The sequence below is a fragment of the Scardinius erythrophthalmus genome (assembly GCF_964197995.2).
Source record: "Scardinius erythrophthalmus genome assembly, chromosome: 1".
Lineage (NCBI taxonomy): Eukaryota > Metazoa > Chordata > Actinopteri > Cypriniformes > Leuciscidae > Scardinius > Scardinius erythrophthalmus.
The window spans coordinates 1,018,817-1,035,310 of NC_138221.1; the positions used below are offsets into that span (position 1 = coordinate 1,018,817).

The following is a 16,494-nucleotide window of genomic DNA, read 5'->3' on the forward strand; positions in this document are numbered from 1 at the left end:
GCCGCGGGAACTTTGGAATGCGGAAGTGACGCGTGTCGCGAAGCAAACACCGATAGTTCCAGCACTGAACTCCATTCATTTCCAGTGTTTCTGAAGCACGCGCGCAGGTTAGTTGATGAAATTACTGTGTTTTTCACTTTTAAACACTTCAGCCGTCCTCTCGTGAATCTAGGCAGTAGTTGTATTTTATGTAGTGTGAAATTAAGCTTTGAGAAGCACTGGGGCTTCCCCCCTCGACTGTATCGTAAAATGGTTCATTACTCGAAGCTTTTCAACACGTTGCACACTAACGACATCTTGTGGTCAAAAGGTGGAAAAGCTGCCTTTCTGTCCCAGTAGACCGTTTTTTTTTTTTTTTCATTTTAATAAATCACTTTGTGCTCTGTAAACCACAAAACAATACAATTAACCCTCATAATTCATGTGTTAGTGTTGATGTAGTTCTTATACAATGTATGAACAAACAACTGTATGAATTAATTTAGGATTAGGGGTGAGCAGGGCGTGCATATTACACGCCATAAAGTGCGTATTATATACACGCGAAAACTGCGTACCATATTTACGCTAAAACTCATTTTGGCGTATAAATGATACGAGATATTATATAGTGAATACATAAATAAATAAAATAAAATGAAGTAAAAAACAAAACAACAAAGAAGAAGAAGAAGAAAAGGTTGGACAGGGGTGTTGCCAGCACCATAAGTTCCCACTGTATGCTAAATCATATTTACCATGACTATTATTTTATTTTTATCTCACCACGTGCCACTACCAAATGCAAAAATGTTCCCCATTTATCAGAATAAATATCAATTCTCCCGTGCAGACTATAGGAGAGTTTTTTAAGGGCTGCCACCGGCCCTAAATCCGAAAGCCACTCAAAAATAGAAGATTTCCTCAGTTTTTCTCAGTTATCATTTATAATTTCTTAATTTTATTTGAGAAAAACTACTGTCAAATACACCTTGATACTCAAAGCTCTTCACTTCAACCCATCAAAATAAAACCCCGCTTTTTAACTTGACAGTAATTACGATTGTACAATAAAATGTACTTATCAGAATAATTATAATAATCATAATAGTAAGTAGGGTATTGCAATTTATTTAAACATTGTTTAAGAAATATTAATTTTCCCCCATAATTTAATTGAGTAAATCTCTGTTGTGCAGCACTTTGCCAAAATATAAAAGTTATTTTCAGTTGATTACATTCTAAAACTTTATTTTAAGTATGCATTAATTTTAATTGCCACCATTTTGTATAGTATATTTGTGTTAAATCAGTACAGAAGCCAGAAAACAGTCAAACCAGAATGTTTTATTAATTATTAATGATAAATATAAGTAGTTTAATCTGTAATTCAATTATTAAATTTAACTGATTGGATGTTTTTGATGAATGAAATAGAACAAAATATAATATGCTTTACAAATGAAAAATACAAACACACACACACACAAACAGTTTGACCATTTAATACCGTGTATATTTTCTGTGATGATTATCATACCATGAAAATCTCATACTAACCCTCTCATCAAGAAATCACAATTGGATCCAAATGAATTTGCAAATTACAGACCCATTTCAAATCTTCCATTTACGTCTAAAATACTAGAAAAAGGGTAACGCTTTACTTGAAGGGGTGTGCATAAGACTGACATGACACCGTCATAATCATGACATGGCAAATGTCATGAATATGAAGGAGGTCTTATGCATGTTTATGACAACTGTCATTAAGTGTCATTCGCTCAATTATGACATTTTTAATGCAAATATGACATTGTTTGAGATGTCTTTGTTATGACAACTTGACATTACCAAGACAACATAAATATGTCATAAACATGACATAACAGATTAACTATCAAACTTAAGAAACCACTTAGCTTTATGGGTTAACATTACATTAAACTTTCAGGAGATTGGTTTTGACATTGGCTGTCATTATAACTGTGTCATGAATGTTTTTCTTGACCTCAACTACAGTGGTACACATTTAATTTGTCATTAAAATGTTATAATGGCTTCATGACAGCCAATGTCAAAACCAACCACATGACATTTTAATGAAATGTTAACCCATAAAGCTAAGTGGTTTCTTAAGTTTGATAATTAATCTGCTATGTCACGTTTATGACAGGTTTTGTTGTCTTAGTAAAGTCAAGTTGCCATAACAAAGACATCTCACACAATGTCATATTTGCATTAAAAATGTCATAATTGAGCGAATGACACTTAATGACATTTGTCATAAACATGCATAAAACCTCCTTCATATTTATGACATCTGCCATGTCATGATTATGACGGTGTCATGTCAGTCTTATGCACACCCGTTCAAGTAAAGTGTTACCAGAAAAAGTCGTGTCTGCTCAATTATGCTTTTTTTTGTGCAAAATAATACGTAGGAAAAGTTTCACTCTGGATTTAGGCCACATCATAGCAACGAAACTGCACTCGTTAAAATTAAAAAAGACTTCTAGCTTCTGACCAAGGCTGTATCTCAATACTAGTTTTACTCGATCTTTGTGCTGCGTTCGACACTATAGATCATCAAATACTCTTAGGCTATGTTTACACGCAAACGATCTGAAGAGAAAACGAGAAACGCAAAAGTGGCGTTGCGTTATCACTTTTTATTCTGCGTTTAGACGAGCGTTATGGGGGGGGGAAATCTGCATGCATATGGTGACTCAAAAGTGTGTGAAATTCGATGTAGTATGCACTCCAGGCGGCTAGGTGGCAATGTGAAGCACTGCCACACAACAACACCAAGTCCACGCGGCTGCATACAACCTTCCTTCTAGACTAACCTAGCAGACTTTTGCGTTTTTGCCCTTTAGACGGGAACGCGACGGTGGAGCGTTTTTAAGATTTCCACTCTGGAGGGTGGTTTCACTTTTTTGCGTTTTTAAGACCCAAAAACGCCTTCACCATCTAAACGAAAGGCACATCTGATCAAATATTTTTACGTTTTTATGTAAACAGGGCCTTAGATCACCTGGTGCAAGTAAGCCTGAAGATTTTCGACCCATAGCCATTAATTAATTGTATAATTTATTTTTTAGAAATATTCTCTCTTGTACGAGCTGCTGTTTGCATGTCTATTGTATTTGTCTTTTTAGGCCACGTCCACACGAAGCCGGTGCGTTCCCTAACCGATAATTTTTTTTCCCTCGTTCTAAAAAAAATTCCGTAAACACGGCGTCGTCTCAAGAAATATCTGCGTACACACGAAACCACTGAAACCGACTGAAAACGGTGTAGTATATATGCCAGACCAGTATGTGGCGCTGCAATTCTGCCACAGAGATACACTATACACGGAGAAGAAGACTTTGAGCATGCGCATAACCTTGCGCGCTGTATTCGAACCAAGAAGAAGAAGACGAAGATTATCGCTTGTTGCTCACCACAGTTGCATAGAAGCAATAGATTCTGCTGTAATAAAGCTAGTAGGCTTAGTAGCTTCTGCAGCACGAACACAATCATGTAAGTCCGCCATTATTGTTGTTGCTGTTACGCGTGACACAGACGGCACGTGATGTGATGACATCATTGTTTCACAAAATTATACGGATTGGCTGTACACACGAAACCGCAAGGGTGTCGTTTTCAGATTTATCCACTTTGGGACCCGGTTTAAAAAAATAGCGGTTTCAGTCTCCAAAAACGCCGGATCCGTGTGGACGAAACGGCAATACGATAAAAAATGTATACGTATACAGCGAAACGCGTCTCTGTGTGGACGGGCCCTTAGTCTGGTGAGTCGATCTGGGCTTTGTTTATAAAACAATCATTGTCGAAATGCAGGGAACAAACAGTCTTACACAACTCCGTTGATGCTCTGAAAAAACAAACTCCATCCACTGGTCCGTTAACGCTGGGTTCTTTGGGAATCTGTGCAGGGTTGTCTTGCCCTGGCAACAAAAAACACACTTCTTTGGAGACATTGACTTCCCTAAAGCCGAGCAGAGCGCTTTGATGGCGAACTGCTTTCGCTCTCTTGCTCTGGTCTACGAGTGCGTGCACGAGAAGTGCCCTTAGGACCCATATAAGGAAATTACACCCCAGCTGACGTCACACAGGCCCATACTCGAAAAAACTTTTTGAAACTTTGTCCATGTTTAGCATGGGAATCCAACTCTTTAACAGTGTAAAAAACTCTATAGTATGCATGAAATAGCATTTCACATCCGCTTTAATGCATTATAGTCCTTCACGTCTATTGCGGTCTCATAATTCCGGCCAGTTAATAATACCTAGAATATCAAAATCGCTGTATGAGCTGCAACTGTCTTATGGTCTTTTTAAGAAGGCCAGTGAGGAGTCCATTACAATAATCCACCCTGCTGGTGATGAAAGCATGAACAAGTTTCTCTAAGTCTTGACATACTACTCTAAATTAGACATAGTAACTACTTTCTCAGGTGGTCTGATCTGTCTGACCCCAGGGCAACTCAAGCATGTGCTGATCACCTTTCTGATATTATTGATTTTCTCAGAGAAGAAAGAAGCAAACTCACTGCACTTGCTGTCTGAGAGCATTTCACTGGGAATCTGGCTTGGGGGGTTTGTCAGTCTCTCTACAGTAGCAAAAAGAGTGTGTGTGTGTTGTTTAAATTACTGTTCATAATATTTGAGAAGAAAGTCTGTCTAGCTTTGCCTAGTTCCATATTGAAAGCATGAAGGCTGTCTTTGTAGATGTTATAATGGACTACAAGTTTTGTCTTCCGCCACATGCGCTCTGCTTTTCTGCCTTGTCTTTTCATATTTTGCACTGCTGTTGAGTTTCTCCAAGGTGCTTTTTGACTCTGCCACTCTTGTCTGGGTTGGGGGAGATAAACCCCCAATATTTTAATCTATGCATTACACCTAGGCCTGTCGCGATAGTCGATAAGTCGATTAATCGCACGATAAAAAAAAATTCGCTCGATAATTTTTCCGGCCGCGATAATTCCATTTGCTTGCTTGTTTGTTTTCCTCGTCTCTCTCTCTCTACCACTCTCGGTTCCTTAGCGTATAGGAGGAGTGAACCCGCTTGTCAGTCACATGGTCTTTGTATGGGAAAGCGCCGGCGGGACTGTTTGCGGTGACTGCCGGGAGAGAGAAGACACTTTGTGAGTTGCGACAGCGAGCCTGATCACATGAAAATGCGTATCTATACCACGAATGTTATTTCTTGTGCCATTTATACGGCAAAACTAGTTTTTGCGTGCATTTGATATGCTCTTTATGGCGTGTACGCACGCACTCCTAACCCCTAATCCTAACCAAGTATTTTCAGTGCGTATCATACACGCAATAAAGTGCGTCTCCGTCTTCCCGACAGTACACAATCACTCGACAAAGTAACAGGAGGACAAAGTAACAGGAGGACAGTGCAAAATTGTGCGATATGGCTTGTTGAGGCTTTTTTTATTTGTTTACAAAGGTCCTAACTGTCAGTTTTGCCTGTTATGGAATTTATGCCTAATGTCTAAAGCCTAATGTTTAATATTTTTTGAAGTGCATTTTTGTTTACATCCATTTTATTTATTAACAGACATTTATTTTGTTAACAGACACTAAGAGTCTATTGCTTTTATTGTTTTTGGTTGTTTTGTTCATTTTTTTTGGATATTTAAAATGTTTTCCGTTTTCAATGTTTAATATTCTTTAGAAATAAAAGTTTATAGATCGTTGGAAAGGTGTACCCGAATTATTATGCCATTATAATTATATTAAATGAAAATGGTCTCAGAACGACAATATTATCGTTTATCGCGATAATTTCTTGGACAATTTATCGTCCAGCAAAATTTGTTATCGTGACAGGCCTAATTACACCCCCCCCCAATATTTATACCATGATCACATGGAAAGGAGGCATACCCAAACTTCAACCCCCCCAATGTTCAAACCAAATCTACGCCCTTGCTCTCACCCTTTACCAACAAACGACAAAAAATTGAGACCCATCAACAGAGATCGGCTCTCTCAGAAAAAGCAGCCAATTACAATTCCCTTGTTGTACTACCGAAGTTAATGAAAAGTGTATGATAATAATAATAATAATCAAGTTGTACAGCAAAACTGCGTGTCCAGTGCTGTTTGCAAGTCACAAGCACCACAGCAATCAACTAACAGCTTAACCCTCTGGGGACCAAGCTGTTTTTGGGGTCGTTGAGATGTTCTGACATGCCCTGACATTTGTGCTTTTTTCAGTTATTTATAAACATGTTAATGGCAAAGGTGTAAATTCACTCTATATAGCACAAACAGGCCTACCATAATATGCGAGCAACGTGTATGTAGATGTTTGTATTTTTAAGAGAATAATGTTTATGCGTGGTTATTGGAAAAAATTAAAATGAAAGTTGCTGATTTAAGAACACAAAACACATTAAATATGTGTCCACAAGACTTTTGACTAATTGATGTTGTCCCTTTGAATTCTAGCTTCAAAATTATGTGAAAATCATCCTGCCTAATTTTGTGTGGGCCCTGGCGTTGTGGCAGAGGCCGAAGAGCTCTCACAGGGGGAGGGCGAGCTGGGCCCGCAGGCTTTGGTGGTTGAGGTGCCTGCATATTTTTGCTTGATATCTGGAAAAAGAGTTGGATAGTTTGGTTCCAGTATACACCAGTTCTTCCATTTTCTGTGAGAAGCACAGAAGTGGAGATGCTGGAGAGAGGGAGAGAGTGTCTGGTGAAAGTGGCTGTTGCTCTGGTGTTATCGGAGGCTGTGATATGCTGATCTGGCTTCCCTGGCTGTTTTCCAGGAAGTCTTCCTTGGGTGCTGAATCTTGGAGCAGAGATATATCAATTAGATATTGTCCTTTAGCACTCTTGAACCAAGTTTGTTTTGGTGGTGGCCATCCTGATGAAACCGTTGTCTCTGACTCCAGAAAAGATTGAAGTTGTCAGTGAAGTTCACTCCTTTTATATTGAAGTTTTTTTGCAGCCATGTATTAAGCCCAAGCAACCGTGAAAACCTGTTTGTTCCTCTTGCTGGGAGAGGTCCATTGATGAATGTTTAAACTTTAAGTCTTTTAAGTGTTTCAAAAAGTTCATTGAAATCCTTCTTAAGGAGTTCTGACTGCTCTTTATGAATATCATTCTTCCCCACATGAATGATGAGTCGATTTGCAGTCTTATGTTTCATCAGAATGGTCTGAAGTTCCCTGTTTACATCAGAAGTTGTTGCTTGTGGAAGGCATTTAGTACGTAGTTGTATCCCTGCCGCTAATGTTTCTGATTATGGAGTCCCCCACTATCAGAGTCCTGGGCTCGGCTGCGCTCTGAGCTGAGTGCCGCTGTCTGCTCGACCTTGAGCGCCAGTTAGCATCAGTGTTAGCTACTGGCCCATTCAGTCTGTGTTCGATCACATTTATCACGTTTGGGGATTCCTCATTTACATTCATTAGTACTTCAAATCTGTTCTCAAGAATGATGTATAGGCGGTGGTTGGAGACCAGTGTTTGCAATCCTTGTCAGAGCTGTATCTGGGGTAGAGGATGCTACTGCGGCAATATATGATGCTTGTGACAATCTGATGTCTCGAGTGCCTTTGGGTCTCGCTCCCTGTTTGTGCCATCGATTAGTAAGTTGATCGGCTTGTTTCTCTACCTGTCGAGGAGCACTAGTTTAATGGGACTCACCGGCTATATGCTGAGGGTGTCTGTGACAAAGCTCTGTTGTGTGTTCTGTAATTGTTAGGCCTTACAAATGTATAGTTCAGAAATGGTCACGTCTGCGTAGCCACGCAAACCGGAATTATCCCGACAACGTTTTATCTGTATAGAGGTAAAGGGAAGGAGGTCTTCACAGGGGAGAGAATAGTTGACACTTCAGGACTGCGTTGTCATCGTGTCCTGGCCCTGGTCCTTCATCAGATGGATACGGCCTGGATCCGTCGGACAGCGGTAAACCTCGGGATAAACAGAGAGACTAATATTAGCGTATACGCCGGCCTTTTTATTGATGTACCAAGTACATCAGGATTTATGGGAAGTGTTTCCAGTCCTTATTCATTAAATTGAATAAGACTTAATATTTAGTTGCAAATCCTTTGCTTGCAATAACTGCATCAAGCCTGGGACCCATTGACATCACCAAACTTCTGCATTCTTCTTTTGTAATGCTTTTCCAGGCTTTCACCACAGCCTTTTTCAGTTGTTGTTTGTTCTGGGGGGTTACTCCCTTCAGTCTCTTTTTTAGCTGGTAAAATGTATGCTCTATAGGGTTTAAGTCTGGAGATTGACTTGGCCAGTCTAAAACTTTTCACTTCTTGCCCCTGATAAACTCCTTTGTTGTTTTGGCACTGTGTTTTGGGTCATTATCTTGCTGCATGATGAAGGATCTCCCAATCAGTTTGGTTGCATCTTTCTGTAAACTGGCAGACAAAATGTGTCTGTACACTTCTGAGTTCATTGTGCAGCTGCCATCATGTGTTACATCATCAATGAAGATTAATGAGCCCTTCCCAGAAGAAGCCATGCAAGCCCAAGCCATGACATTACCTCCACCGTATTTCACAGATGAGCTTGTGTGTTTGGGGTCATGAGCAGATCTCCAAACTTTAGCCTTTCCATCACATTGGTAAAGGTTCATCTTTGTCTCATCAGTCCATCCTTGTCTCTGTTCTTTTTGGCAAATTCCAGCCTGGCCTTCATATTCTTCTTGCTAATGAGAGGTTTGCATCTTCTGGTGTAGCCTCTGTACTTTTGTTCATGAAGTCTTCTGCGAACAGTAGATTGTGATGCCTTCACTCCTGCCCTCTGGAGGTTGTTGCTGATGTCACTAAAAGTTGTTTTAGGGTCTTTCTTTACAGCTCTCACAATGTTTCTGTTGTCAACTGCTGATATTTCCTTGGTCTACCCTTTCGAGGTCTGTTACTTAGTATACCAGAGGTTTCTTTCTTCCTCAGTAATTTCCAAATGGTTGTACTGGCTATGGCCAATGTTTGTGCAATGGCTCTAATTGATTTTCCATTTTCTCTCAGCTTCACAATTGCTTGTTTTTCACTCATGGACCGCTATCTTGTTATCATGTTGGTTACACGTCTAACTATAAATCCAGTCTGCACAGGCAAAACCAAAATCTGAAACTGAGCGCAGACATTCAGTGCTATTTATTGTCAAATAATCAATGTAATAGGACATGCCAGGGCAACAAAACACACCTGCCAGTCACATGTTCCAATACTTTTGGTCACATGAGCAATGGGTGGGTTCAAACAAAAGGTTACATCTCCTAAGTGGAGTACCGCAGGGATCTGTGTTAGGCCCTCTGTTATTCTCAATATATATGCTGCCACTTGGAAATATTATAAGGAAACATGGAATTAGTTTCCATTGTTATGCTGATGACACTCAAATCTATATTTCATCACGGCCAGATGAAAACGCTAAATATCCAAATTGACAGAGTGTGATAAAGATATAAAAGATTGGATGACGCGCAATTTTCTTTTATTAAATCCAGACAAGACAGAGGTACTAATCATCGGTTTAAAAAACGCCCACAAAACCTCTCACACTACAACTTTAACATAGTAGGATGTCCTGTTACTTTAGCCACTACAGTAAAATACCTGGGTGTTATACAAGACTGCAACCTGTTTTTTGAAAATCATATTTCATTTGTTACAAGAACAGCCTTTTTCCACCTTAGAAACATTGCTAAGCTACGTAATATGCTATCAGTTCCCTTTCGAAAGGGAACTCTACACTACGTCAGAATGACGCAATGGGGAACGCCTCAGGAGTGACAGGTGTCTGAAATCAAATATCAACTCACGGCAATCATGTTGACCGGCGACAGCCCATGAATCATCAGCTTGATTAATTAAGCGCGACCTGGATGTATAAAGGGGAGCCTTGCACACAAGACAACATCTTTTCGTCTTCAGGGACTGTTTGTCTGTTTTGAGAATATCGCGGGAGGCTCTCTCGAAAGCCTCTTGTGCAAACTGTGAGCGTTTTTTTCATTTAAAGATGCTCCGCTGTCGATCGGACCCTTTTCTCGAGGGAGGAGGGTTCAGCATCTGCTGTGGCGATCTGTGAAACAATACTGTTTGGGTACGAGGCGTTCACAGTCAGTTCCTGAGGGTGCTGGCAGTGTTCATTAAGAAATATCTCGGCGCGCGTGAAAAAAAAAAAAAATCAGTGCGCTGTCGGATGTTTCAACCTCGCACCAGTTGACTTTTCTCTCGAGGGATGAAAGCCATTTATATTTAACGGCTCGTTTCTCGCGCTTGCCGAGGCAGTGTGTTGACTACGAGAACGTATATGTTAAAACGGTATTGTCTGGTGATTATGGAGTAATTCAGTCTATCATCCAGATCGCGTTATCCAGTGTTTTTGGCTGCATTTTAATTAAGGAATTAAAATGATGAGCAGTGAACAAAAAGAGCAGGTGTAGTTCTGGTCTTTTTGTAGAATGTGAAATTAAAATATTTCTGTTAAAAAGAGTCTGGGGCAAAATGGTTTGGGTAAGAGAGTAAATCTAGAGATTTTTTCGATGGTCAGGTAGTAGGTCTTAACAGACCTCCTTGACCAGAGAGTCCCCATTTTGCAACCGGACAGCGCTTGGAAGGTGGTTATCAGGTTATAGGCCTCACTAGGCCTTCCTGAATATAAATCCACATACTATGGTTGAATGAGCTCCCACATACTGTGGCTATCAGGTCATAGGCCTCACTAGGCCTTCCTGAGTATGAGCTCTCACATACTGTGGTTTAAGAGCTCCCACATACTGTGTTACCAGGTGCTGCGGTTGCCAGGTTACAGGCCTCACCAGGCCTTCCTGGTTATGATTTAAAGGGGTCATATAATGCCATTTTTGTACAAGCTAATATGTTTCTTTAGGGTCTAAATTAAAAGTTTGTAATATACTTTAATTAAAAATTCTCATTAGTATTGTAAGAAAACACTCATTTTACCTGGTCAAAAACAACTCTGTTTTCAGCACGCCGTTTCAGTGCATGTGCCTTTAAATGATGATGAGCTTGGCTCACCCCGCCCCCTCTGTTCTGTGAGGCGTTCTGAAACGCAGGTAGACCGTTGCCTTGACAACAGTTGAGGTTATATTTTTGCAACGGGAGTTTCTGGGGAGTGGGGATCGTCTTTGCAACCATAGCAATTTGAACCTGATTCGGAGTCTGAACAAGATGACGGCCCGAAGAAGTTCGACCATTACGGCTCGGACAGGACGTTTCTGAATGGTTGGTTAACGTAATGTCATTTTGATCTATTTTTGTACTGGCACGGTAGTGAGATACAAACACTATGTGTTTAGCTTTAACGTTACTTATGTAACGTTATCCACCTTATTCTTCTCTAAACAATGGGCGCTGCCATAACGACGACTCCGGTTCCCTACTTCCGGTTCGTAGCGCTTGACCTGTACTAGTAGCGAGAAAAGTTCAATTTTAACGCTAACCACTCTAAACGTTTACTTTATTGAATGTATCTGATACGGAACTGGACATGGGCATTATCTTGTGCTCGAAACACTCAGTTTCTAAAAAGTTTGAAATCTTCTTTGAATTGTTAAAACAAATAACAACAGCAAACGAGGAGCTTGAACTCATTCTCTCGCTGCTAGTAAAGGTCAAGCGCTACGAACGGAAGTAGGAATCCGGAGTCGTCGTCATGACAGCGCGCATTGTTTAGACTGAGCAGAAAAAGGTGGATAGGTTAGTTCGTTGACAGATTGATGCTGAAAAACTATTTTTGTAAATGTTAGGCTTCTCAATGATGCGTATTGCGTAATTTTATCTCTGTGTTGACTGTTTCTAGCAATAGTGGAAAGATACCTAATAATTTGTTGTACACAGTTTTCATAACACTCTAACCATAACGCATTTTTCATTATTATACAGGATTATGAGTTGTTTTGAGAACGTCGTTACATAGAAAACATGCCGTAATGTACCCTACGATGCAGTAATGAGTGTAAACATTAGCCATTCATCATAAAGTGCAAGCGATTTGCAAAGATTAATATACAGGTTAATAAAATGTTATACTTCTTCTGGAATTGCAGCAGGCACACGAATAGTTGGTACAGATTTGTTTTTCAGTAGCAGCCTCTTAGCAAACCCAGCTTTATACTGACACTCGTTTAAAAAGCAGTCTGTGAGAAATGCTTTAGCGCAAACATGGCATTTAGATTGATCGTTGGGAATATTTCCTTCAAAAACAAAACTCAGCCACTGCGTCTTCAGCGGGTCGGATTTCGGAACAGTAAAATGACTGTTGTGTATTACATCTAAGAACTGAACACCACAATCGCAGACGCCATTCTGCTCCAGCATATCAACGCGGACTACCATGACGACCGCTGTCACAGCTCGCTCAGGCCGGGTCTTGTGTTGAAACACGGCTGTCAATCACAATCGCGGGAGGGGCGTTGGATATTATGACGTCACAATATCGAACGGCTTGATTTCAGAGAGGGTCAAACATATAAGGAGATTAAAACAAAACCACTGGATGGATTTTTATCGTGATAGGATGGTTGTGTACAGGCACTGCCAACAGACATTTCAGTGCAATCAACTTGTAAAAGGGCATCCACCATTATATGACCCCTTTAACAGTATGTGTAGTAGGCTTCCTCTCCCTGTGAGAGTTGTACTGCTGAGGCCTCCATATACATATTGCATGTTTCAGGCTTCCTCTACTTTTAGAGTCATCCTGTTGAGGCCTTCCAAAGGCAAGTGTCCAGAGGCTCTGTCTTCGGACAGACAGGAAGTGGCCAGACTGTAGTGTCTTATGTAGTGACACCAGGTCAGGCCTGCCTGGTGGCATTTCAGGTGGCACCTTCCCCTGAATAGTGACTGGCTGGGATTCCCTCGGGTCCCCTAGCCACATTCCCTAGAAGGGACCCTTTCTAGTTTTTGAATTGTGGTCCTAGGCCTTTGAGCTGGCCCAGGTAGACCTTCCTTTAAATCTGCGGAGGTTTTTCTGTGGTATCATTTAGCTTGGGCTATGACCGTAGGGAATGCTGTCACTGACAGCACAGTGTGACCTGAGGGCATGCACTCCCCTTAGCATGGTGGCGTTGGTATATCGTTCCCCATTGCGGCATTCTGACGTAGTGTAGAGTTCCCTTTCGAAAGGGAACGTCTCAGGTTACGACTGTAACCTATGTTCCCTGAGAACAGGGAACGAGACACTACGTCTTTCTGCCATGCCTCGGGGCCTGCCTGCAACAGTCCCTTCAGACGATAGGATGTTGTCTTGTGTGCAAGGCTCCCCTTTATACATCCAGGTCGCGCGTTAATCAATCAAGCTGATGATTCACGGGCTGTCGCCGGTCAACATGATTGACGTGAGTTGATATTTGATTTCAGACACCTGTCACGCCTGAGACGTTCCCCATTGCGTCATTCTGACGTAGTGTCTCGTTCCCTGTTCTCAGGGAACATAGGTTACAGTCGTAACCTGAGACGTTTCTGATGCAGAAAAGTTAGTTCATGCATTCATGACCTCGAGACTAGATTACTGTAATGCTTTATTAGCCGGTTGTCCTGCATCCTCAATAAACAAGCTACAGTTAGTCCAAAATGCAGCCGCTAGAGTTCTTACTAGATCAAGAAAATATGATCCTATAACACCAATTTTATCATCACTACATTGGTTACCTATAAAGTTCCGTATTAATTACAAGGTATTGCTACTGACTTATAAAGCCCTAAATGGCTTAGCTCCAGTCTATTTAACGGATCTTCTATCGCCCTATAATCCATCACGCTCTTTAAGATCACTAAATTCAAGGCTTTTGGTCATACCTAGGATATCTAGGTCCACCAAAGGAGGGAGAGCATTTTCACATTTAGCTCCTAAACTCTGGAATAGTCTTCCTGATACTGTTAGTTGCTCAGACTCGCTCTCCCAGTTTAAAACTAGATTAAAGACGCATCTCTTCAGCCAGGCATTCATATATTACTTTTAATCTTACAGTTAAATCTGACCTCTAGTTCATAAACACCAGAGGAGAACTGGCCCCCGACTGAGCCTGGGTTCTCCTAAGTTTTTTTTTCTCCATTAGGTCACCTGATGGAGTTTTTCAGTTCCTTGCCACTGTTGTCTTTGGCTTGCTCAGTTGGGGATATTTGGGATATTTCATTTAATTAATCAATCAATAATTCTATTGATCAGCATTATCAAACGTGGACATTTTCCACTAGAAACAAGCATTGATGTATTATTTTAATTTAATACTGTGAAGCTGCTTTGATACAATCTGTATTGTGAAAAGCGCTATATAAATAAACTTGACTTGACTAAGTTGTGTATCAGATCCAAATGTAAATACCTGGAAATAAAAGCTGAAATGTTGATCTTTTCCCTCATATTCATCTTAGGTGTCAAACATATACAGTCCCCTCCAAAAGTATTGAAACAATTACAGATTTTGGCAATTCCTTTCATTTTTCTGTAGACAGATAATAATAGGCAAATGCAAATGATCAATTCGAAACCATTCACTTGCCTTTTGACGCCACCTTTTCCACCTTCACAATCATGGAAAGTTTCAAGGACATATAATCAATTTATAAAAAGGCATCAAATTATCATAATATTTTATAACAGTTGTCTACTTTCTACCATTACATCAAGGCTCACTTTAATGTCCTTTCACTTTATATTTCTCTCGGTTAATTATTTTGATGTACTGAAAATTAAATTTAATATTTTTGTCTTTCATGTCAGACCTGATGGAAGTGAAGGAGGAGAGTGAAGAACTGAGTGAAGTGAAGGAGGAGAGTGAAGAACTGAGTGAAGTGAAGGAGGAGAGTGAAGAACTGATGGAAGCGAAGGAGGAGAGTGAAGAACTGATTGAAGTGGAGGAGGAGAGTGAAGAACTGAGTGAAGTGAAGGAGAGTGAAGAACTGAGTGAAGTGGAGGAGGAGAGTGAAGAACTGACATTTTTAAAGGAAAGAAGAGCCAAGAAATCTTTCACCTGCACTCAGTGTGGAAAGAGTTACACAACCAAACAAAGTCTTGAGTGTCACACGAGGATCCACAGTGGAGAGAAGCCGTTCTCATGTGATCAGTGTGGGAAGAGTTTCACACACATATCAAGTCGTAATCAACACATGAGGATCCACACCGGAGAGAAGCCGTTCTCATGTGATCACTGCGGCAAAACATTTCCTAGTACATCAGTCCTGAAGGCACACCTGAGAGTTCATACTAAGGAGAAGCCACATTTATGTTCTGTGTGTGGAAAAAGTTTTTCACTTCTGTCATATTTACACGCACATCAGAAAATTCACACTGGTGTGAGAGAGTACGTGTGCTTTGAGTGTGAGAAGACTTTTACTACAGCACACAGTTTAAAACTGCACCAGAGAATACACACTGGAGAAAAACCTTACAAGTGTTCACACTGTGACAAGAGATTCAGTCTGTCAGCACATCTGAAAACACATGAGAGGATCCACACTGGAGAAAAACCTTACAAGTGTTCACACTGTGACAAGAGATTCAGTCATTCACCACATCTGAAAACACATGAGATGATCCACACTGGAGAAAAACCTTACAAGTGTTCACACTGCGACAAGAGATTCAGTCATTCACCACATCTGAAAACACATGAGATGATCCACACTGGAGAAAAACCTTACAAGTGTTCACACTGCGACAAGAGATTCAGTCATTCACCACATCTGAAAACACATGAGATGATCCACACTGGAGAAAAACCTTACAAGTGTTCACACTGTGACAAGAGATTTAGTCAGCTATCAAATCTGAAATCACATGAGAAGATGCACACTGGAGAAAAACCTTACAAGTGTTCACACTGTGACAAGAGATTCAGTCAGCCATCAAATCTGAAATCACATGAGATGATCCACACTGGAGAAAAACCTTACAAGTGTTCACACTGTGACAAGAGATTCAGTCGATCATCAGCTCTGAAAACACATGAGAGCATCCACACTGGAGAGAAGCTGTACGCGTGTGATCAGTGTGGGAAAAGTTTCTGTATTAAAAGTCGCCTAAAGCTACACATGAAGGTCCACACTGGAGAAACCACTTAAACGCAGTCTGAGATCACAGTAAGTAGTTTATTTTCACGTGCTGAGCAGCAAAGCTCTTCTGTGTAAGTTAGCCACACATCACCCTATAGCCAAATCTCTCCTCTCCACCTATAGCCGGTGTGGGGTGAGCACAGGACACTTTGTTGATTGATATCTGTTAACTTGTGTTCAACCAACAACCGGAATACCCAGACGTCGAGGTCACTTCAGTGATTTGGAAAAGCACGTAAAAATCCTGGCAGAAAGTGATGCATGAGGATGTAGTGTCAAGTCTCCTAAGCTGCACGGGTCCCCCACTTGACAGGGGTTCTTTACTTCTGAATTGAACACTGGGTTCCACTCACAAGAATGAGACTTAAGTTGCCTTTTCTCAATTTATTGTATGTTCCAGTAGGTGAAAAACCTTTAAAACCACACACAAAGCAGTGTAAATA

General features: G+C 40.7%; 1 protein-coding gene across 2 annotated transcripts in view; it reads left to right on the forward strand.

Moving 5' to 3' along the window:
• Positions 1-16,494, forward strand: part of LOC308690776 (uncharacterized protein) — a 29,480-nt gene continuing 12,986 nt past the window's right edge. Inside the window, exons 1-3 of one of the 2 annotated variants that reach the window (XR_014030193.1) lie at positions 1-107; positions 14,721-15,474; positions 15,560-16,078. Coding sequence is in view for 1 of the 2 variants with exons in the window: in XM_081365460.1 (XP_081221586.1) it covers positions 14,726-16,060 (1,335 nt within the window). In the remaining variant the exon portion in view is untranslated. Of the gene's footprint in view, positions 108-14,720; positions 16,079-16,494 lie in introns of both variants that reach the window. The other variant, XM_081365460.1, reaches the window with a different exon arrangement.